At 37.9% G+C, this 24,553-nt stretch overlaps 1 protein-coding gene across 3 annotated transcripts in view; it reads right to left on the bottom strand.

Moving 5' to 3' along the window:
* The window catches only part of GLRB (glycine receptor beta), a 49,360-nt gene extending 26,878 nt beyond the window's left edge, over positions 1 to 22,482 (bottom strand). The window contains exons 1-5 of one of the 3 annotated variants that reach the window (XM_053976368.1): positions 22,424 to 22,482; positions 20,830 to 20,983; positions 9,432 to 9,538; positions 6,930 to 6,997; positions 118 to 347 (exon numbers count right to left, since the gene is read on the bottom strand). In XM_053976368.1, the coding sequence (XP_053832343.1) occupies positions 118 to 347; positions 6,930 to 6,997; positions 9,432 to 9,538; positions 20,830 to 20,951 (527 nt within the window). In that variant the 5' untranslated portion in view covers positions 20,952 to 20,983; positions 22,424 to 22,482. Of the gene's footprint in view, positions 1 to 117; positions 348 to 6,929; positions 6,998 to 9,431; positions 9,539 to 20,829; positions 20,984 to 22,304 lie in introns of all 3 variants that reach the window. The other 2 variants (XM_053976369.1, XM_053976367.1) reach the window with 2 other exon arrangements.
* Positions 22,483 to 24,553: the final 2,071 nt, after the last annotated feature.

The raw sequence follows: 24,553 nt of genomic DNA, 5'->3' as shown, positions 1-24,553 counted from the left end.
CTCATATAAATTTAAATGTTAGTAATAAATTATATTGCATTACTAAGGCTAATATAGAATATATATTTCATATAAAGTCACTTTAAAAAAAACAGTGAAAACATATAAATAAAATACCTCATACTGACTAGGACATCTCCATCCCGAAATATAAAAAGGAGGATATTTTCTTGTGTGACATCATGGAAATTAGCATTTTTTTCATTTGCAAAGAATAAGTCTGGCTTCCAAAGACACTTAAACATAGTTGGGTCCACTGTCAGTGTATCTGAACCTCTCCAGTCATTGGGCAGTTTGAGTCTGGGGTCATTCCACTTCTGTCTTAGAAAGATGTTGACTCTATAATCCTGATCGGAAGAATAAACAAATATTAGATTAGCCAAAAGTCTAGCAAAAACCCCACAGAGAAATAAAACCATTCCATCAGACTTGGAAGAGAAAAAAATTATGCCTTGATTTTTCTATCATAAAGACAGTAATCACTATTCAAATTACATTACATGTTATGTTTAACGGACTTTACTACAAACAGATTACATCTCACTCATGGTTTTGAATAGAGCAACTTTCCTTAAACAAAGGATCAAATTCCCACTCCAGAGTAATTTTTGCATCCCCAGAATAATTTTTGCTCCTGTTACCCAGGCATAGAGAAAAGCATGCAGCAGGGCAGAGAGAGGCCATAGCTTGACTACACTAAATGGCTGCAGGCAGCAGGCATGATATCACTTCTTTCAGGATATTTTGTGAGTGCCAATTCCAGTTTACTCTCCATTTGGTTAAGTGGCACACTGATGACAAAATATCACTCTATAAAAGCAGGAAACAGACCAGGTAGGTAATAGATTTTATACTACACATCCAGCCTCAGACCTTCTATCAGTGATCTGGGACTATCTTGGTAACAGGAAAACTGATGCCAGCTTACAATGTAAGTACTGAGGTAGCAGGTATGAAAGGAGAAACTGAATCAGTCTCAAAGAGACGAAGTCAAGGCTTTACAGAAGAAATCTCCTTCTGAAATCAGTAGGACTCGAGCTGAAGAAAGAACAGTAGTAGAGCAGTGCTCAATGAGAACCTAATTTTGCTTTTGGGAATTGGAGTAGCATGTGTCTCAGGGCAAAATGATACGCTGCACGTGTTCTGTCCTTAGTGAAAGCTGTGTGCATCTGAAGGAAGAATCTGACCTAGAATGTCAGCTAGGATTTTTCAGTCTTATCTCTTAAGTATTTTTGTTTTTTACATTTACATTTAAGCCAGTGCCTCTTTTTGATGTATATGTAAACTAGGCAGATCATATACAGAGAAAGAATAAAGTTATTGTTGAAAAAAAGTTAAACAAACCCAAATTAATGAAAATTCTGTATGTAAGATTATTTTTATCTCCAGTTCTTCCTAGTTGCCTTCTATAGTGGGCTTTGTTTTTTTTTTCTAATTGTCTATTAGGTACAAAGCCTCCTGAGACAAGGGCTGGTGTCTTTCAGAGCAGTGAAAACACTGCTACTGCTCTACAATTATAGCAAAATGCTAGAAATGTGGGAGTGAAGGTTCTCGACATATTTTTGGTTTGTCAATGGATTCTGCATAAAAACAAATTTTATGAAGTTTTTTATTCTCCATGTCAATGGCTCTTACACATTTTTTGTTGATACAACTGAATTATCTTCTGTTGTACTTACTACATTTGCAGTCCAAAGCAGGTGCCATGTTGAGACAGTCATCCTAACTTCAACAAGAAGGAGTCCTCTTGGCTAAGACCTCATGCAGAATAATTTATTCTGTTGATTTACTCTGTATATTTAAACACAGTGCCCACTTTCCCATGTCCAGTCCACCAGTGAAATTAGCCCAAGTATTTCTTTATTACACTATACGGTGTAATATTTTTCCTTACTGTCTTGTAAGGAAAAGCAAAGTATCAAAACTAAGTACTTGTATTTGTTGGTAGTTGGTTTTGGAAAAAAGATACATAGTCTGACTCTTATTTATACAAAGACCTATGTTGTCTTGCCAAAAGAAAGAAGAAGAAAAAAAAATGGTTATTATTAAGTGAATTTGTACTGGAAGGCTCTCATCGAGAAGCTTCATAATTGGAGGGAATTCAGATCATTATCTCAGAAAGCATCTTTTCAATTATATGTATATAATTGAAATTTTCCTTTACTTGCTTCTTGCTGAAGTTCCCATTCCATATGCACTTCTTCTCTCAGTGGAAAAAAATTACTCTAAACCATATGAAATTAATACTGCATACCATACATGCTCACAAGCATTACACTATTGGTTACACTGAATTCAATTTCCCCATAAAAAAAGTGCATTACCCTAATTTTAAACAAAATAAGATGCCTTCTCAAAGCCATAGGCAAATGATAAGCACTGTGCAACACTTGCCTTCAGCTTACCCATTCAGTAGGAGATGCTTACATCACTGAAAAGCAGAATACACTGGTAAAATAAGAATTGGAAGTAAGATCAGGTGGATGCTATTTTATTTCCTTCATTTCTCTATTACAAATGAACTTAAAAACCAAACAATCAGATGTTTTGACATTTTAAGAACTTGAGTCTCTTCCCATTTAACTCAGAGAAAGAAAAATCTCATTAATCTAAAATGGGGAGGTTCAGGCCCAAAATAGAGACATTGACAGGGATACTTGGAGAGGAAGGCCACCACATACTTGAGGCAATACAGAGAATGTAGAAGGAAGCACAGAGATGTCACAATACAAAACTGTGGTTAGCCATACAACAACGTGCAAAAGAGCTACTTCTTAGAAGAGCATGTACCTTTACAGCATCTGGCAGCAGTAAGGATTATGATCTGATAAAAATTTATCTTGAAAGAAGGACTGTAACCAGTCCTCTCAAATTTGCACAATGAATTTTAAGATTCAGTAAGTGTATTACAATTAGGTTGAACAGGGGCTGAAGAAACATTCTGCATGGAGCACATGGTCTTCCTGGTGCACCTTTTACAAATGTTTTTTTGAATTTGCAGAGTGATTGACATTTTATAGTAAAGGTGAGTCAAATAGCAACTAAAAAGCTTGAAACTAGGGAAAGAGGATGGAAGAGATATACATCAGCATCAGAGCTAGGAGGACCTGTCAGGTAGAAGGAAATACAGAAGTATTCTACAGGGCTTTGTTTTCCCATGTAACTCCAACAGAAGGTATGTCATTTTCAGGGAGGTTGGGAGGTATTCTAGGAAATATTTCAGAAGTCTACTAAATAGTGGGCATGTGGCCAGAAAACCACCTCAGGCCAGAAAGCAAGCATAGCCTATACATATCTTTGCAAAATAGAGCACATAGAAGATCATGAAAGACTTACTACATAAACTGCACTCATACAATAAAGGCAATAATAGTGCTTCCTTTTAATGAAGTAGAAAATGTCATTTTTAAGATTAAAATAAGGAAATGGAATGTTTTTTATAGTTATTAATATTAAAAGGATATTTCTGTAAGATTTTAAAGTAAAGGAGAAGGAAGAACTGGTGTTTTGTTGCTTGAGTCAGTGAAGAAAGGTCACACTGCAAGCAAAAACCTTGAACATAGATTCTGTAGACAGAAAGTCAGATCATCATCACAGAAAAAAATATTATAGCCCTATGGGTATTTATACCAGAAACTCTCTATCCCTAGGAATCCTTGACTGGTCATCCAGTTTAAAACTGTTTCTAAATGTGATATAATCACCATATTATACCACAAATCTGCAGTCTGAAAATATATGTGCAAACTCAGAAGCAGAGTTAACATGGAATCCTTGACAAGTGGTCTAACGATAGAGAAGGAAACAAGTTACAGGATTCAAGATAAAGGGAGTTTACTGGAAGGTAGCAGCTCTGGCATTAGCTCTTCTCCTTTTTATCTGTACAAATTCTGATTCTCTCTGTAGTTCACTAGTTCTTTTGCTTAGTTTTTTCCAGGAGACTTGCTTAATAAGTGTGTGGAAGCACCGCAATTCTCTTCAATATTGAACAACACAACATGAACACTAGCCTTTCTAAACACAGAGCAAACATTTGCCCTTCAGATTCTTCAAAAAGCTTGATTAAAGTGATACAGGATTCTGGGCATAGGACCCACAAAATGGGTACTCTCTTGCTTTAAAACAAAGTAACTTCAATGATTTTCTATAAAGGAATTCCCTCCTTTCTTAAATCTAAGCAGACTCTACCTCAAAAGGAGCTAATCTCAACTCTTTGTTGAGGATGAGCCAACTGTATAGCTAAGAATATAATTATCACAGGACCAGAAGGACAGCAAGCAAGGTCTTCTCTCACTGTCACTCTACACATTTGTTGGGCCTTCTATCATAACCTGTCTTCAAGTCATCTGGTACCCATTGTTACTTTCCCCCACACTTCCATCACACAAAAGAAGGAATCGTTGTTTTAGCATGGCTTTACTCCGACATAGATTTTGCAAAAATTTATGAGTTCAATTATTACAGCCAGCAGTGGCTAGAGAGCAAAGCATCATCACAATAATTCATTGACTGAAAAACTTAGAAATACATTATTTCAGAAATTTTGATACCACTCCAACCAGTTTAGTAGTTTCTGGTAATTTTAGAGAGTCTATAACTCAATACTCCTCATGATTCTCATCAGTGCCAGAGATAGTAGAGATGTAGCCAGCCACTCTCTTCTCCAACACCAAGAAGCGTTTTCAGCAGTTCTGGTACTTCCACAGACGTCTCCTTTCTGAACTCAGGAGGCCCTTCTGGTCCTTCACAGACTTGGTGCCTCACCTCCAGGAAATATTTTTCCTGTGATTCTGGAAGTACAAGTCTTTTCCTATTCTAAGCGATCCATTTCTACTGTCTGGTATATTACCCAGACCATTTGAAGACAAGTACAAACCCATCCCTAGAGAGAGAAGTGATTCCTGAATATCCAATGCCCACTGCAGCAGGAAGAGTTTTCTAAATAATACATGGAAGAACAAATTGACTGTTAATTTTGTCGATGCTTCCTGTATTAGATTAAGGTAATCAAGAAGTAATCCAAACTTCACATAAACATATTTAGCTATCATGGTGATCAGCTAGACATAGAAATCTAAATGAAAGCATAAAATAAAGTAAGGATGGTGTCTGAAGTTCTGAACTATGGAGGAAAGCATGACTTATCATACAGCACATCCTAGTAAATTTGTGAGTGACTGTATCAGGAAGGCACAGACAGGCATACATACATGGCTGTGGAGAGCATACTTTTTTTTTTTTTTTTGAGGGTCTGGGGGTAGCAAATCTCTCACATTCATGTTTTATTACTATCTAAATCTGGATGAATTGTAAAAAAGTCTCTTTAAAAGTCACTTTTTAAAGCATGCAACTAATTTCAGAAACTTGAAAGGGCCATCTGGCCCAATATACTTGATATCTTAAGACACTTATCTCAGTCCTACTTTCCTGCTCTTCCTCCCTGCCCCTCTTTAAATTTGAGTATTCTTTTTGTTTTCAGAAATAAATCTTGTGGCCTTTTGGGCAAACTTAGATTTTTTTGTTTTAATGTAACTTCCTGCTAATGCCATTAGTTGACTTACTATCATTTGCAATCAAACATAAATCTCTGCTAGCTAAAGAAACAGAAATTTCTGACCAAGTTGCTCAAAATTGTTCCAGCCACCATTTATGTTCAACTTGGAGTGGCTCTGCAGTCCTATTGAAATTTCATTAGGGTGACATGTAAGCTGGTTCTGAATTTTAAGTGGGCACTTACTTCCAACAACCAAAAAAATGTGTTTTATTGCTTATTAGTGGTATTGTGATTTATTGCTTTTCTGCCATTATGTGTCAGAATGCTGCCTTAGTCACAGCATTTAAAAAAGCAACTTGATTTTGGGAACTTCCTCAATGCTTTAGATGCAGCAGGTCACCAAAGTGATCAGGGAATGCCTCAGAACTCCCACTCAGTGCATGTCTTGGCTGTGGCTTTCCATGTACTGGCATGACACAGTGCACTCCCCTCTTTTTTACACAAAAGGAAAACCTGATCAGGTCAGGACACCTTCAATAACTAAATGCATTTTTTGCAATATTTTTGATAGCATTTATTGGAAACACCATGACAAAAAAAGATCTGCAATTCCCAAAATACCAGGAAGTGCTCTGCTGAAGCAATTCATATTTTTAAATTGATTTTATTTCCCAAAGAAACAAAGAAGTCAAAATTGCTGTAAGGATTATTTCATCCTGTTACTGACATGTTGAGATTTTCTGGCTGAACTGGAAACATATTTTTATAAACTTCACTCCCCAGTTCATCTTTCCCATACAGGAAATAAACAGCATAAAGGCTATGGTGATTGATAGTCTATTCCTTTACTACTGTTCCTTGTATTCCATCACAGTTTATTTCCATCTTCAGAGCCATATAAAATAAAGAGCCTATACATTTTATCCTTATGCATGTCTTTTCTTTTTCTCTCTTATATAATCTTAGTGGTTGTTTTTTTTTGGTTTTTTTTGTTTTTTTTTTTTTTTTTTTTTTTTTTTTTTTGTTTTTGTTTTTGTTTTTGTTTTTTTTTTTTTTTTTTAATAATACACCAAGCAACCTATGTAATAACTCTCAGGAAGATCTTCAACTCATACTGCCAAATGAGTTCTTCCAATTAACTTAATAACATATGGAAATTAGTCTATCTCTTGCATCTTAGAAACCATGTATTTCCTTTCATGTAAATCAGATTCTAAAGCTACAATAATCTGTGGACACATATAGAGTGACATGCATTAATAGGTTTAGGTCTATGGCATAAAGCACAGACAATCACTAGCCCCCCATTAACTTAATTCTCAGTGTCTGCAACCACAAAAAAATTTCTATTTCTGTAGCTCATAATCCTCAGTCTGAAGTTTAATTTAGTAAGAAAATCTCCATGTGTACTACATGAATTTAATTTCACTCTTACCATAGTTGTCTCTTGAATTGACCCAAAGCTGTTAATGAAGATGTTAACTGCAACATCGACTGGAATTCCTTTAAAAAAAATAATTCTAGTGAGCTACAATCCATTAAAGGTACATTATCCTTCATTTAGAGCTCCTTTATACTGGTACCACAATGTCACAATATAACTTTATCTCTTTAAGTTAGTATATATACGGTTATCAAAGTCAATAGAAATCACTAAACCTCTTTAACCTAGTGATAAGAAAAAGGGAAAAATAAAAATCTTTAGTCCACAGAGCTAATCTTACAGAATACCACTGACCATATATCTAAATTATTTGTGTTTGAATTCCATGATTTTCTGTTATCTCAGAATGAATAAGCCACTATTACTTTTGCACACAGTGTAATGGATAGAGGCAATTCATATTTCTAGCAGGAGACACTTTTAACTGTCAAGGTCATAATGACAATCTATCATCCTAAATCACCTGTTTATGATTTATGATGAGATATTTCCTTATGTTTTAAGAGGATACCGTTTCGTGAAAGTAAAGTAAATAAGCCTTTACCTGCCTGTAAAGTATGAATACAGGCAGGTAAAAATTATTGCTTGCATTTTTCACAGCTATCTAGCCTTGGTATGAAAGAGTTGGAAAGCTGCTCAATTTTACAATGGCTACCAATTAGCCAAGAAAAATTTTTAGAAGTCAGCAGCTGTGAAGATATTAAGATGGCCTGGATTTTTTTCTCTTTTCCACAGCCAGGATTCCTTTAGTTGAAGAGGGATGGTATGACAGCTGCTACATCCGCCCTCTGTCACCCTGTGGGAATTGATTGGCAGTAATTTAATCTGGTGTTAACAGAGAGTTATCACAGAGCAAGGAGAAGTGGCCTGATAGTTGAGAGAACTAATTATGGACCACTACTCTTATTTAGTACCTCTGTGGTGTGAGTGTCAGGATGTCCACTAGATGCAGGTATATAATTTACCCTGTTACAAATACTCAGTGGGTTTCTTCCTACTTTCAGCAACAAAAGAGATATAAGACTATATATAAGACTATATAAGAGATATATGACTATAAGAGATATAAGACAATATGAATACTATTTTGACTGACTAAGCAAATACAGTACAAAGTAATATATGTTTCTTCCAATAGCACGTTGGTCTGCATAAAATATTTTTATGTACATTTAATACATAAATTCAAACTCATTCTCTTGTTCACCAGAAATTTATGAAAATAAAATTTCACTTTTTCAGTTAAACCAATTTGTTTGGTTTGGTTATTTAATCAGACTATTAAAGTGTGATGCTTTTGGTTATGCAATAAGCACAATACTTCTTTTAATGCCTGATGCATGTGACAGAGCACCCATCACATCACTAGTAGCCAAGAGTGTACTCTCTCTTCCAGATTTGAATAGGATGTGCCACCCAAGAAAATCACTCATGTGTAAGGAACATTTTAACATGGGCAAACCACTTGTCAGAAAATGTTCTTTTTCTTCCACCTCCCTCTGAGTTAACATTACATGTCCTCCTTCCCCTTCTGTCTTGATTCTTACCAGACTTCCATTAGAGTTATCAAAAATATAAAGAAATCTGCACCATGCTTTGTGATTATAAGCTGATTATGCTGAAGAACAAGTAGAGAAGAGGCTGGACATTTATTCTTTGTGACAAGACTCAGTGTTGAAAACATATAAATATGGTTCTACAGAGAATAAGAAAGAAGCAGTACACTTCCTGAGTACTGAGTTTAATATGTTTATAAAGCTGTTAAATAGAACTGAAAATAACCTCTTCAAAACCACAATAAACATTTAAGATTTACAAATTTTTCATACTAGTGATATTCATGTTAAAATATCTCTTAATGCTCATATAATTTTATGAGGAGTTTTAAAATGAAAGAGCTGCATTGCCTATATGTAATAAAATTGTCTACCTCTTTTTTCAGAAGGTAAATAATCAAATTCCTGGAAAGTCTAATTTACAGCTTAACTTGTGTGAATTCTTAGCGGTTTTGCAGAGAATATGTATTTCAACTTTTTCTGCACGTTTCTATACAATTTAAAAATTGTATAGTTTGCTAATAGTGATACTGCTGACCCCAACTTTTTATAGTCATCTTAAAGGATGTCTATAGAGAAATCTGGTGGTTTAAAATGCTGTAAAGCAGAGTCTAACTAAAATGTAGGGATAAAAATATATTTTTAAAACTTATTCCATAAATTCTACTTCTAAACTTAAAACATCTTTTATAAAATAAGGCCAATAGTAATAAAGCATCACACACTATTATGAAAATTAAATCCTAACTATTATCTTTCAGCTCAAAAGCATACGTATCTTCTGCAGTTTCACACTATCTAGGGAGGCTTCAATTAAAAACAACAACAACAGAAATTTAGCTTGTGAGCATTATATCCACATAATTTTTCTCTTTGTGAAAAGAGTAAAAGTTAAAATCCAAAGATTAAAAAAAAAAGGCTGAAATATCTCACAAACCTTTGAAATTAGGCCTTATCCTGGGATCATAGCTGAGCAACAGTCTGTTCAAGATATTGCTGGTAGAATTAGCAGGTACTCTTGCAAGGTCTTCAGCTGATTGCTGCCTGTAAAAAAAAGTTCATTAGTTACTATCAAGACAGAAACAATTGCACGCTTAAACTGAAGTGACTTTAAAGTAATGCCATAAATGCCATTTCACAAGCAAAAAAATGTTCATTATTTTCAGGTGCCATACTGTAGAAGACTGTATAGTCTTCCTTTCCTTGAGAAGTTGCAGTATTTTTCAAGAAACTACTTGTGTAATAAACACAAATGCTCTCTTACATACTCTTAACTGTAAACTTGGAAGCAAATAAACTGCAATTAAACTGCAAATAAACTGTTCCCTTCCCTTCTAACAAAAATATGCAGAGGGACATGATATCTTCATCAGTAGAAAAAAGCCACCTGAACTATTTTTAGTGACTGTCAGATTAGGAACCTTAGTAAATTGACAGCCACTTTGTAGGTGCCAAACCATGCAGAGGCTTTTGGCAGTCTCCTGCTCTCACATGCCAGCTATTCCACCTAGAACTGGAGGATTGCATAATCTCTTTGTCAAGTGCTAATAAAAGCTTTACTACAGAAAACAAGGCCTTGGACTCTCTGGTTTTACAGGGGGAATTTAAAAATCTACTTTATCTTGCCATTATTTTGCTGGGTGTTAAATGAAAACTATTGCTGCAATCAAAAAGAACCTGAGACAGGTAAATGTAACTACAGGGGTACATGAAATTGAGTGTAATAAAAAGCAATATGGGTGCATCAATGCACTCCCCAGGTATTTTAAACACCAAGCAGGCTCATAATGAATTTTTATGTTTCCAGAACCTGTTCGGTGACTGCTTCCAGTTTTGAATTCTGTCTCATAATCACTTTTTCATCCCTTTTATGATTACTTTGCTTTCTGTCATTGTAATCCAGTAACCAGGATGCCATGTAAAGGCAAGAGGAACACCCTACGTCGGTATAATTCATATGCATCAACATTATCACCTCTTGCAAACTAATGTACAAATGTATTTTAAAAAATGATCAAGTTTATTTACTTAATGTTTTCCATAATCAGCATCAGCTGCTGTTGCCTTCTTCACCCTGTAATTTCTTTTTTTCATTATTCTCTCTCATACCAATGTCAGTTTGACAGACCTACAGGTTATTCTATATAACATATCAGTTATTTTTTTTTCTTCTCGTCCTTCAGTTCCTTCATGTCCTCTGGGATTTCTGCCTTATTCAAACATTTTTGAAGAAAACATTAACTCTACAGAAGGCTTTTGACCAGTTTAAAAAAAAACAAAACAAAACAACATGAATGTATTAGACCTCCTGATTTTAAGATGTTCAATTATAGTAGCTCCTGTTCAGCATTTTCCTTATTGATTACTGGGAAATGAATTAATTAATAAATGTCAGCATAGCATGACATCAGTATTTGATTGAAAACTGGAGATGAGACCAGATCCTAGCCCTTGAAGAGCTTTTATTAATAACCTCACCTTCAAAAACAACTGGTTTAACTCAAACCATAAGGGAAAAGGGAATCAGATCTGCTGACTTGGTAGCACTCACTGTGCCTTCCCAAAGAGATTTAATCTTCTCAGTTAACATTTAACAACTAAAACATTTGTAAATAAAACTATGAAGGAGTTCCCTATTATTAAAAATATGTCAACCATTTATGAAAACATAAATGCATTTTATAATATCACAGTCTCCTTGATATCCATTGAGCATTTTATTGTTCAGGAAAAAATAATCAGATTCTGTTTTCTTTGTTCTATTCAGGATATTTCTGAAACCTAAAGCTGCATATCTGCTTAGCTATTTTCTTGTATTTGCTTGATACTATAAATGAGGAAAAAATTATAGCAATAAAATGGCACTAAATCCTCCTTTAAATTTTGACAACTAAACAGTAATTAGCAGGGTAAGTATGCATTCCAAAAACTACACAGAGATGTACCTACCAAGAAATATCTATCCAGGAGGATATCTTAAACTATAACACACAGGAAAAGAATTGTGGAATAGCATTAAGTGGCTGCAGTATATAATTCCCCACCCATCTCTAGAAGTAAATACACTAAAACCTCTGTGAGCTGTAACAACCACATAGGTGAACTAATTGTTCCAACAGAACTTCTCCAGAGATGACTGGCCTTCTAAAAAAACAAGGAAGCATTTACTTTTAGTAACATATATTACCTTCCTGTTATGTATACAGATCTGTATGTTCTGTATACAATAATCCTCTGCTAATTTAATATTAGAGCAATTAAAAAAGGAATATGTGTTCTAACTCCTTTCCTAATAACTGACAAATTCTCTTTCAAACAATCCTCCCAGGGCTGAGTTTATAAGTTTTTATATTTTACTTAGAATTGGATCATTATGCAAAAGAATTAGTTTATTTCCTCCTTTGGTCAAGCAGCTGGATTAGATGATCATTGTAGGTCCCTTCCAGCTGAAATGTTCTATTCTATTCTATTCTATTCTATTCTAATTCTGTAATTTTGAGATGTGTTCGGTTTTAGTGATGACCTTTACCAATGAAGAGATTGCTACAGAAAAATCATAAACCAGCTTTGTATGCCTTTTTTGCTGTTACCACTAGTTGGAAAGAAGGAAAACAAAAGATAAAGATTATTTTCAATTTTCTAGAAAGAGTAATTCAGAAAAGAATGTTCATTTAGCTATTAAAAAGGTAGGCAAACATTTTGTATGCTGTGTTTTATCTGATACAGAAAGGTTCATGTCACTGCTTCCTTGCAAGTCACATATATTAACACCTAAAGCTTCTATATCAGATGTCTACAAAAACTACATTTATAAAAGAATCTCCTGAATACTGACAACTAGATTTCTTTCTAAATTATGTATGTCCAGTATAATGAAATATGAAATGAAATCCAAGCAACAACTAATGAACAAACTTAAATACTTTTTTTTTTTTATTTTTGTCATGGGTTATACAAAGAAGTTCATTAAATAGTGAAAATAGTAAACTGAACCACACAGGATAAATGAAATACTGACGCTCATAAAAAGCAATGACGAAAAGACAAAAAAAGTTTGAGAAATTAAATGAGTGAGCAGCAAACAGCAAAAGAAAGCCAAATACTGCTGACAGGTTTATTTATCTCTTCACGTAAGAGGAATAAAGTGGTAGTTTTTTGAGATCTGAGCTGCACTGCAGTAGTATATTAATACAAATATCTGTTCAGGCTGTTTGTTCAAAAGCCATCCAAAAATTGGGCAAAGGAGACTTATTGGACTGGGAAGACAGTGATGGGAAGAACAAGGGCAATATAGCTCGCTGGTAAAGAACACCACAATCACATCTTCCACAAGTCATTGGGCTGTGTTTTGAACTTACACTAGTGTATAAGTGCATTTGTCCTTGCTTATCTAAGAACCAAGTGAAATTCAATGACATTGGCTGGTTTGAGTTAGGAGGACAAGCACTAAGATTCAGTAATTGCTACTTTTAAAGGTCACTTTGAATGAAGTGGTTGAAATAGCTACTGGGGAAAAAAAAGCTTTGCTGAGTATCAGTCATATTTTCACTGTGGTTCTTTTACAGTATACTGTCATTAAATTACCATCATTGAACACAAGCACACAAGGAAATTTCACCACAATGACTGGATTTCCTTCTGAGAGCCTTGCTGACCAAAATGCCTAAATTTCACCTGTAAATCAGTACATCAGATGAGTTCTTTGGGGTGAGTTAAGAAGTTAAGGACATTTTTGGAGTGACAGATGAGCAAAAAGACCTAATGAGACAGTTAATGGGATGTGTTAGGTGCTTGGATAAAGAAGCTGGGACTATTAATGTGAGACATTTACCTAGAGCCACAACAACCCCTGCTTAATTGGCTATTATGGAATGAATTAATGAGAGGCATATTTGTATATCACATAAGACAAAAAGGATTTGAGCTGAGATCTGGCTTTCTAGAAGAATCTTATTTCAGTTTGCTGAAGGCTGAATCCCACATAACAACACACCAACTGAGAAATTATTTACCATTTTTTCTAATTCAGCCTACAATTTTCCTACTTTAATTTTAATGCATTTATTTCGACCTGTGTTGAATGCATGTGGAGCTGATGGAAAGCATTAAGAAACAGGAATGTAGCACTCTTCACAGTAATTCATGATTTCTAAGCAAGATACAGTGAATACCAAAGGATAAGGCAACAGAAGCCTCACAGCTGCTAATGAAGAAAAGTTAAAAGCAAATAATTGTAAAGCTAGAACTTTCCCTACCAAAAATTTTACGTAAGTAACAATTAAAAAAGCCCACACAACCAACACACAAAATATCCAAACCCAAAGTGATTTTTCTGTCTCTGAATAAATTAAATGGAAAACAACCAGTATTCTTGTATACACAGAAGTATCTGCACTTCTACAAACAGTGTCCACACAATCCAGAGAGAAAACAAAGTATAGTTAGTTTTTTGCTACAACATCCCTGTGTGAAATGCCTGGTCTTTCGGAGGTTACATCTGGTATCACTGATGAATCAAAGAATTGCTTTACATACTGTTATTTCACAGGACATGCAGTAAGGTGTTCATCTCCTCTTCCACTGAAGCTCTACACATTTTATCACTGCCTTTGAAGATCATGATCAACATTTTAAGTTGATGGCAACAGGTAATTATTTTCATAATTCACTAATCAAAATGCAGAATTTTAGATAAGCAGATATGCATGACAAAAGGAAGCATGCATTATACCTGGTTTGAAATTTATACAGCTTTACATGTATCTTAGGCAAATGTGTCAGAAGACATTATACCTCTATAGGTCATCATGACATTTATTCTCTCAGAGCTCACCGAAGTTACAAGGAGTCCTTTCCACATGCAGTGCTACAGGAGGAAAGAATATAAACAATATTCTACACAAACAGGAAGGAAAGTTTTTTCATAGTTCTAGATTACTGACAGATAAAAACATGTATTCCAACTCACACTGTTATCTCCAGTAAAATTTCATATATGATGCTGAAACCACAGATTTCAGTGCAGTTTATTTAATCTACATGATGGAAACTGGCATTTTTGTCACATAACATGGCTGTGTACATGTCAGAAAGGTAAAAATAAGTTTTGGGAAACATAATATCTATTATCTCACCATATATTTTAAGTACAACTTTCCTGGTATAAACTATCAGTGTTCTGATTTGCAGGCATTTGATTTCTGAGTGCAGTAACTCTAGGCATAAAGAAGTTAATACATATCAATGACATACTATAAAACTCTTCTGAGTGATCTCTCTGATCTCTAGTATGTTTAATAGCTACATTTTCAAACTGTGCAAGGTGACACATCTATTCCTAAAAAGATTAATTGCTCCAATGAGAAGTGGTATCACTAATTACATTAAAACTATGGAACTCTAAGTCACCATTTACATGTCTTCATGAATGCAGTTGATAGTTAAACACCTAAAATGAGATATGTAGCTTCAGTACCAAAATTCGGAGGTAGTGCAGTGCAGTGAAAAAAAGAGAAAGGTTCCTTCATAGCTAATTTTGAAACAGAAACCCAGATTAGGCACCCTGAATTTTGAACTGTGAGTTGAGGGAGTGAAACAGCTCATCTTTCATCTTTCATGTTGTAGATAGACCAAAGAGAATAATCTCCTAATGTGGACATACAGACAACCTTCCTGCAGTTAGGTAGTGTCAATAGCTGTTAGCGTCACTACTTCAGTCCTTGTCTTGCAGAAACCTCTAAAATCCAGCTTTGGTTTCATAATTCAACATTCCCAAGGTTAGACACCTTAAGGAGTGTTTCTATGGGACTCTGAAGTGCCTTATTATTCACTAAACTTGAGAAAAGCAAGCTGGTTCATCTGCCTGCCACAGATTTGACAGCCCCCAAACCAACAGAACCAGGTTAGCACAGTATTTCACTCAGCCTGAACTAGTACTGCTCTCAGTAATGCTTTTTTTTTGCTAAAGTTAGCTTGCTTGCTCCTAGCTTAGGCATCTCTGCATTCCACCAGTCACCACCTGTGACCCTCGTGCATAATGGGTGTCTTGTGATGTCTCGATATAACACACAGATGTAAAGCAGGATAAGCATCAAAATGTTTCAGCAACATTTTTGAAGTAATTTATCTACATCAGTTCCATACACTAGTATTTTTTTTTCCAAATGCTGTAAGTATGGAGACAATAGAAGGTAAAATCTAACTACCTTCATGGTGGTACAAATGGTGATAAAAGAGGAAAGCATAAGCTGAGATACATTCTATATATTTTGCCTTGACAACAGAATTTAGACCTATGGTTTTCCTTGGGCTTAGGTAAAGGTGGTGCAATTCAACCCACAGATCCAATTTTTTTCTAATCTGGAGGTTGCATATGACATACAGAGTCTGTAACTTTTCCACACAATTAGAGCGTCTCATCACTCCGGTGTTCAGAATAGAGCAAACGTTGCTCACCAAGAGGGAAAGTTACTGAACGAGAACCAGTCTGTCATGCTTAACTACTGTTTTACAAGACAGTTTAGGTTTTGCTTATACAGCTTTATCTTTTGCTGCCCATCACCACTGGCAGTGATTTAACCATTTAACCATTTTGAAAAAAATTCTCAAACATTCTGGAATGTGGCCCTCTATCTGGGATCACAGCTTTCCATGAGAATTACATCATACATAATAATAAAAGCATTGACCAACTGCTGTTACTATAGGGCAGAAGAATTTTTATAGGAACAAGACCTGGGCTCTGCAAAGTACTTATCATTGGAATGACTGTCAGATGTATCTTCTTCCACAACCAAATTCAGGCTTTCCTTTCAACTTCATTCCACCTCCTCCCACAAAGTGTATAAACACTTCCACCTCACCTACAGATGAAAATGTTCACAGACTATCAACAGTGTCTTCTAGAAGATGGGAATGAAGAGAGACATGATGCCACTTTCCCACCATTTACATTTTGGGGTTGATCATCTACTACAGATAGAGAGGTGATGTTTATCCAAACACTTGATAAAGAAGTTACAGTTCATGGAGAAGTGGAGAGGACCCACAGTATAAATTATATTTTGAACTTTTACTTTATTATTAATAGGAAGAGTATGTCAGAAGCTTAAAGTTAACCAAGAGAAAATTGAGGACAGAGTTTCATACAACTCTGCTTTAAACACATCAAAGCCTTTTTTCCCTAGTTCCACTGTCTTTTGTTGTTGTTTTTTAAAAGAAGCTGTTCATTGAACCTTCGCATCTGTGACCTTTCTAAGCTTCTGCCCTGGCAGATGGCACAAGCCATGTTTTCTGGAGAGCTTAGAGGGCCATTTCACAGTTTCTGAAGTAGCTGATATGCTTTATTCAATACAAGCCAAATATGATTTGTACTCCTGCTTTGTGCATAAAAAAGGTCTCTGTAGATATTATAGAGTATTTAGTGGACAAATGCATAAAGGTGAAGAGGGATGCTGTTTTCAAAGCACAGTCCTGCTACCCAGACAAAAGGATGAGATTTAGCGACTGAGGTTTTGCTTTCAGCGTTGCTGTGGCATTAGGGACGCTGAGAGCTCTTCAGAAGTGAATGATGTGCAAGTGAACAGCTGAGTCATCCTAAAACTATAATTAACAGGGATAGCTGTGATGATGACCATAGTCATTACTGGTTTTGTTAGCTATAAGTTAGAATGTGACATTCTTACTTATCTATTCTATCTAATAGAATTATCTATTCATTCTGTAACTCTGTAATAACCAAACTTCCCTTTTCTTATAATTTCATTTGTCTAGAGATCTTGTGAGTAGTTTTAAGTTTTCCAGGCTGCTAAGGATTGTGGAGATAGCAGCAGCTCAAACACCGTAAAATACCTGATATGTTTATTATGGTGTAACAAAAAGAAAAACATTTTTCAGCAGTGCTCTAAGTCACAGCTAACTGTCCCACATGTTTAAGAGAAGCAAGGTATTATGAGGAATTATTAAGAAGTTAATAAGAACTAAGTAACAAAGGTCATGCAAGTATGGGCAGTCTGTCAGCAGGAAAGAGATCAAGTGATTTAATCCATCTGCAGCTGTATAAAAATCATCTGTATTAAGTATATGAAATTTAAAAATAAGCTTTGTAAACAGTAATACACTTTTCTTTTCTGAAGGGGTGGGCCTGATTTTTTAAAAAAAATATTTTCCATGGAAACAAAAGGCAAAAGTTTTGTTACTAAAGCTTTGTATTCCATTGCACTTTGTATCTGTAGAAGCCAGTTTCTCAGATTCATGGTGCAAAACTCTCTACTACAACATTTTAGGCCCAATATGTCAATTTCTTTGTTAATCAACAAAGATTCAGGAATCAGACAGAAGTATAATTATTCTATCTTTCACTTGGAAAGCCTGAGGTAAGAAGGAAAATTATCTAAATGTAAGAAGTGAAATCTTACATCTGTTCTGACAAAGCATTAAATCAAAGTAAGAACCAAATGATTAAGCATCACCTTCAAGAAACCCTTCAATAAAAACCTGGGAAAAGCAGTTTCAGGAATAAATGAAAAGAAGATGGCAAATCAAGACACTATCACACAACGCACTGAGAAGTACAGCATCATGAATAATCACCAGGGTTTGCTCTAAGATACAAAATAGAATTTTCCTAATTTAAGGAAGCAAATATCTGTTTTTGAGACAATAATGAACTTTTTATGGGGTTTCTAATCAGCTTGTTTTCATCTTATCCTAATAGTAGTTAATTTCATGCCAGAGGGGCACATTTAGCAAAAGGCTTGTATTCTGGAGAGCCATAAAAGGAAAAGTTCAAGTATGCTTATTTTTTATCCAAACAAACACATGATAAAGTCCCACTAGTCTTGTAGCCATCCATTTCTTAACATCAAATTAAGGAACTCAGGCAGTAAGATGAGATTCAGTATAAGTTTTTCCTGAATAATGATTTGCATAGATTTGAATTTCATTATAAAGTTTGCAAGAGAAGACTGCTCCATATACAACTACTAATGCAGTTTTTTGTTCTCTTGAAGAATTAAAATTCAGCTTTTCACATGTTGCAAGGAAACAAAAGGCAATAATTTGTTACAATTAAGGTTTAAATTTTATTGCACCAGTAACCAATGCAAATTAAAGGTGGATTAAGAGTTTAACTTATAAATGTACACTTACATTAGGAATTTGCACCATTCAATTTTATAAATTATGTAAAAATTTAATTTTTTGTTAAAAAAAATAAAATGCATTCTTCTAAAAGATTTCTTTAATGATTACTAGGAATTTTTTCATTTAGACATTTCCTTGAGTAGTTTTAGTCAACCCTTATAGTGTCACTTGATTCCCTCTCCACCACATTGTGTTTTGGTTTGATTCTGAGGAAAGATTTTTTTCTTTTTTCACAAAGAAAAAATTACTTCTAGTAGTCAACCTCTTTTACAACACAGAGTGTCACCAAAACAAGAAGTTTTGTGAAAGATCATTTAAAAAATGCTGATCATTGGAAGTTTGCCAACAGCAGCCTGAGTTAAGAGAGCATTGGACAATTTCTCTGCCAGATAGAGTTGATTTTCATTGCTCATTCACATGACAGGTCTTCTAGATGCCAGCAACAGAAACAGTAACCCCACTATTACAAGTGGCTGTCCCTCAAGCTGTGAACTTCAGCCAAGTAAGATATAGACAACTTGGTCATTATTCAGGAGATTGAACAGGACTCATTGCTATGGCAAGTCTGGTCAACAACACTGCACAATGGATCAACAAGTACTGGATTCACCAGTATTTTTCAGACAGCTTCAACTGGAAAAGTATCATTTTGAAAATGATAGCATGTATTCAATGTTTTTTCAAGTGTATTGGTGACAAATGACATCATATTTAATGGCACCAAGAAATACAGGGCTTAAAATAAAAACAAACAAGAAAAATCCACTCACAAAGATAAAATGACACTGCTGTTTTGAATTCTACTAAAACTTAGTCAAGAACAGGGGGAAATGCTGGGTATTTAAACAAGACCACGGGAGACCTGGATTCAATTCCCAGTTGCCTAACTCACTTTCCAAGGGCTTCTGTTCTGATGCCTGTCCTGGGAACCCTGACATTTCTCTCCTTGCTATAAACTCTCACAGTAGCTCAGACCAAAAGCCTCATTCAGAACTCAACTTAATTTTAAAAGGGAAAGAATGGGTAGGGGTCATTTCAGATGAGCCATGATCACATTTGAGACATAACTTAAGGTATTCAAATCTAATGACAAATACAATTTTTTAGGTTTGATATAAAAAAAAGAGAAGAAAGACATGCACCATATGTAGAAACATTCTAAAATTTGACATCACTGTCAATATTTGAAAAGAATGGAAACTTTAAAAAGTATTACTTGAACAATGCTTCTGTCTGATTATTCCACTTTTACTTTGTTTTTTCTTTGGAAAAAGTTGATTAATGTTAAATAGCCAGTCTAACATTCTGTACCTCTTCTTTTATGGCCGAAGAAGAAATATGTTTTAACTTTGTCTAGACAATTTTATTATTTCAGTCATAGTAATTTTCTACACTTAATGGCAACTTATTGTAGTCCATCAATCTTTTCCTCAGATATTTACAACATAACACTAAAAAATTAGTAAGGCTGGACAAGAAAACTATAAAAATAGCACTCACAAATAAAATATTGTCTTATGGATCACAATGTAAAGTGTGGTAGGCATTAGAAAGAGGGAGTATTTTTAACATCAAGTAATCATAGGTGTCCAGAACACATCCTCTATTCAACTGGGCAATCACAGATTATAATTTCCTGTATTTTTACAGGCAGACTATTCCATAAGGGCATACTTTATAGTAACAATCAATATACCTCCATAAAAGTTATAGTACTGTACATGATTGATGAAAGATGATGAAGACCTTAGCTCTATTCAACATGCAACAAGAATATGTGCAGGACAAGCCTTCTCTTACAGAACTAGCTAAGCAGAAGCTGAAATTCATCATGACAGTTTTGCACCCTCCTTGCTTTCACCAATACACCTGCAACATGATGCTAGACAGCACAGCGCTATGGGACCACGCTACTGTGTCCCCATAAATAGCAAGGCACTGGGTTGAAATCCACCACAAGGAAAGGAACAATTACTGTGGCTGAGATTTTCCCTTGCACTAAAACAGACTTGCTGCAGAAGGAACACAGTGACAGAACTTAGCTACAATGCTGGTCAAACCCATTCCCACCACAGACCCCAACCTTTCAGCAGAAAGCACCCCCTTCTACTTCAATTGCCATGTAATTTCCACTGTTAAAAACAGGGCAGGATCACCATCATACAAAAGCATAAAAGAAAGCAGGAACATACGATGGACATAGATATTGCTTCTTTTTCCCTTTTCCTTTCTTTGAAGACTTCTCTTTGGAATAGACTTCTTCAATCCATAAGGAGAATGAGATGAAACATAAAATCGCTAGTAAGAACTTCATCTTGAAGATTACACTTCAGAGAAATCTTCAGTCTGTGGTAAAAGAAAGCAGCTTATGTTAGTAGGGCTGGATATGGCAAAAGGAAATACATACCTGCAAAAAGTAAACAAATGCTTCATGGGAGTTGGGTTTTTTGCTGTCCTTCATCATCCTGGGAGAGAGAATCTATTCACATGTATCCCTGACATGAAACTGACTTAGGCAATTTCCAGAGAGCTAAGTAGCTTCCCAAAGTTCAAACTGACAATGAAGAACAGATTTAAATGCAGGTTTGTATGTTTAGGTTCAGTATGTTTAGAAATGTGATGTCTTTCAAAGACTGCCTAACCAAAAATATTCAGAAGCTTGGAAAGGGGTTCCTCACCAAAAATGTATCAACTGCATTAAATACAATGTCAACCAGTCATGTAGCCAGGCGAAGAACTGCAAGCTCTCTATGACCTTGCACAGATAAAATAGCAATCATTTCAACACCGGTTATGAGAAGAGGTTATAAATATAATTTTATGTACAGAATTTAAACACAACAATTTTGCATGAAGCATTTCCACTGCAGAGCCATCACTGACAGGGCCTTGCAAAGATGACTAAACACAACCCGCAATACTATGCTTTATTGCATCGTGCTCAGCTTAATATTTAAACTTCTCTGGGGCAAAAGCACGTACCCCAAAGGCCAGGAGATGAGTTTGTGTTTGGCCAGAGGCAGCCCCACCTGCCGCTGGCCACAGCACTGCGGCACCCAAGGCATTTTCCATTTGTTTGCCATCCTACAGATAATTCCCAAGCATTTCCTTGGGCCAACAGAAATCTCGCAGATGCCTCAGAACCTGCTGCTTTTTCTACTTTTATTTACTTGGATTTTTCCCCCCACTGTTTTCAAAGATCTGTGCATCTCTCTCTTTTCCTTCACCTCGGGGAGGCACCGAGATGCTTCAGCTCCCCCTTCCCCGGGAGCCGCAGCATCGCCACCCCCGCGGCCCGGCCGGGAAAGGTCGCGGATCTGCCCCTGCCGCCACCGGCCCCTCGCCCGGCCTCCCGGCCCGAGGCCTCCCAGCACCGGCAAGGGAGCGGCCTCCGCGCTGCCGAGCGCAGCCGGCGCTCCGCGGGGAGCGGGAGGACGAGACGAGCGGGGCTCCCCCGGCAGCACCCCCGGGCCGTGCCCCACCGCCGCCCGCCACCGCCCCACCGGCGCTGGCCGAGGTGCTGACGGGGCTCGGCCGTGCCTCCCGGCGGAACGTGGCCCTCGGGCCGGACCCTCGATCCCCCGCCCGCCCCACGGGGGGCGCGGGCCCCGCCCGCACTCGCGGCCCCGCCGCCGCCACGGCCGCGCCGCCCGCGCCCCGCGCTCACCGCCGGACGCTGCGATCCCGCCGCGCTCAGAGGCGGCGGCGGCCCGGGAGCGGGCGGGCCATGCCGCGGCCCGGCCGCAGCGACAGCGCGGCTCCTCCGGCGGCGGAGCGAGCCCCTACCTCCGGCGGTGCCTCCGCGGCCAGTGAGCATGTGCGGCGCCGCGGCGCTCCCCGGCGAGCACGTCCCGGAGCCCGCCCACACGCGGGCACTGCGCGCCGGGAGGGGGCAGCGGGCCCGGCTCCCTGGACCCCCCCCCTCCCGCCGCTGGACACGGGGCACCGGCGAGGCGGTGGGAGGTGGAGAAGGGGGTGGTGGAGCGAAGCATCCTCTGGTCTCTGGCTGGAGGAGAATGCGTTCGGTCGGGGTGTTGAGAGATACCAAATAGAGTTGGCACGAACAAGAGAATATTAGCAGAGAGGGACTGAGTAGGCTGAGAGGAAGAGCGAGTGCAGTCTTGCACAGGTTAGCGGAATGGTGGATCGATGGGCCGAGGCCAATTGTATCAGGTTCAACAAGGCCAAGGCATCCTGCCCTTTGGTCACAACAACCCCATGCAGGACTGCAGGCTGGGGGAGAGTGACTGCAAGGCTGCCCAAAAGGGCTCTGGGGCTGCTGATCAACAGCCAGCTGAACATGAGTCAGCATGTGCCCAGGTGGCCAAGAAGGCCAGTAGCATCCTGGCCTGGATCAGCAATAGCGTGGCCAGTAGGACCAGGGCAGTGATTGGCCCTCTGTACTTCACACTGGTGAGGCTGCACCTCAAATCCTGTGTTCAGTTTTGGGCCCCTCACTACAGGAAGGACATTGAGGTTCTGTAGAGAGTCCAAAGACAACACACACAGAAAGCTAGCAAGGAAAGGACAAGATGTGCTGCCATCAGCATGTAGTGAGGACTACTTTGTTTAAGAGTGATTTTTAAATTTTCAGGATGGTTGAACTCAGACATTTGTACGCACACTTTGTGAATGCAGCAGCACTTCTCCACCAATGCCAGCATTTCCCTACTAGAAGCTTGTCCTCCCTCCCACCTTGCTTGGGCTTCCCTAGACAACTTTTACCCTGGGATGTGTCCATGGTCTGATGGTTTTCAGGGTGGTGGGAAGAAAGGCCAGGAAGTGCATATGCCACAGAGGCAGATGAGGGGAGAGATGGCAGCTGCATCCCCAGGGAACCTTGGAAGCCACTGTCCTGATCTCATAACCATGGTTCCCAGGAAAGACAAAGGGTTCTCTCAATGGCAGCAACTTCGTGCTGCTCTTGGAGAGGAAGAAAACCAAGCTGGCCTTGCTGCAGGGAACCCCCTGCTCATTCCCCTCTCCTCATGTTCCTGAGCTGTCACAGAGAGATGCAAAGAAGCAGCTGGTTTTGAGCTGTTTCCAATGAGCTCCCTGCCTGCAAATGTTAAGCTGAGCAGACAGGTTTGGCTCCAGCTGTCTGGAGACAAAGACAGCAGTACCAGGAGGACCAGAATGGGCACTCCACCTAATTTTTTTTTTTTTTTTTTTTTTTTTTTTTTTTTTTTTTTTTTTTTTTTTTTTTTTGGCTGCTGAGTATGGGAAGGTTAGACTCTGTCCTGGACTCCTAAGATGTTGCTGTATGTGCAGCTGTGTCCACATTAGGGTGCCTGTAAGTCCCAACACAGCTCAACTCACAGGCAAGGTCTTTGTTTTCTAGGTACAAACCCACCAAATAAAATAGCAGGAACCTGAAAGTCTCAGCAATTGCCACAGTTCATCCTCTCCTCTGGAAGTGTTGCGTCTCCAAAAAAACATAACTTCCACAAGGGACAGATAAGACACTGTGGCTCTATGCCACACTTGCCAGTAAACTTTCTTCCATGGCTTTGTTTGAAGACAGTTTCTTTTATCTGTGAAGAGCTTAGTGAAAGCATTTTTCTATTGCAGCTTCTTCGAAGCAGCGCATGTCGTAACACTTGATGCTGGGGCAAAGCAAGGACCAGCCCCTGGGGTCCCTGCCAGCTCCCCAGCCTCTGCCAGCCCATGGCATCCACCAGCTCACACCCCAAGGAAACCGCCTCCCCTCCATCTCAGTTTTGCTGTTCTGTTCCACATGTGCTGGGCTCAGCACCACTTCCAGGTCATAATTCACCTGCAAGCTGGGGAGTGCCTAGAGGACAGGAGCATTTGTTTTGGCAGCTTCCTTGTGCCTGCCACAATATTAGGCACATGAAGGAGAATTGCAGCTCCTTTCTGGTTCTGCTTTCAGCTGGGATAACAATTTCCAATCTT

The sequence above is a fragment of the Vidua macroura genome, chromosome 4 (genome assembly GCF_024509145.1).
Source record: "Vidua macroura isolate BioBank_ID:100142 chromosome 4, ASM2450914v1, whole genome shotgun sequence".
Taxonomy (NCBI): Eukaryota; Metazoa; Chordata; class Aves; order Passeriformes; family Viduidae; genus Vidua; species Vidua macroura.
The sequence above is the reverse complement of the archived record's forward strand: the minus strand, read 5'-3'. Positions and strand labels throughout refer to the sequence as shown.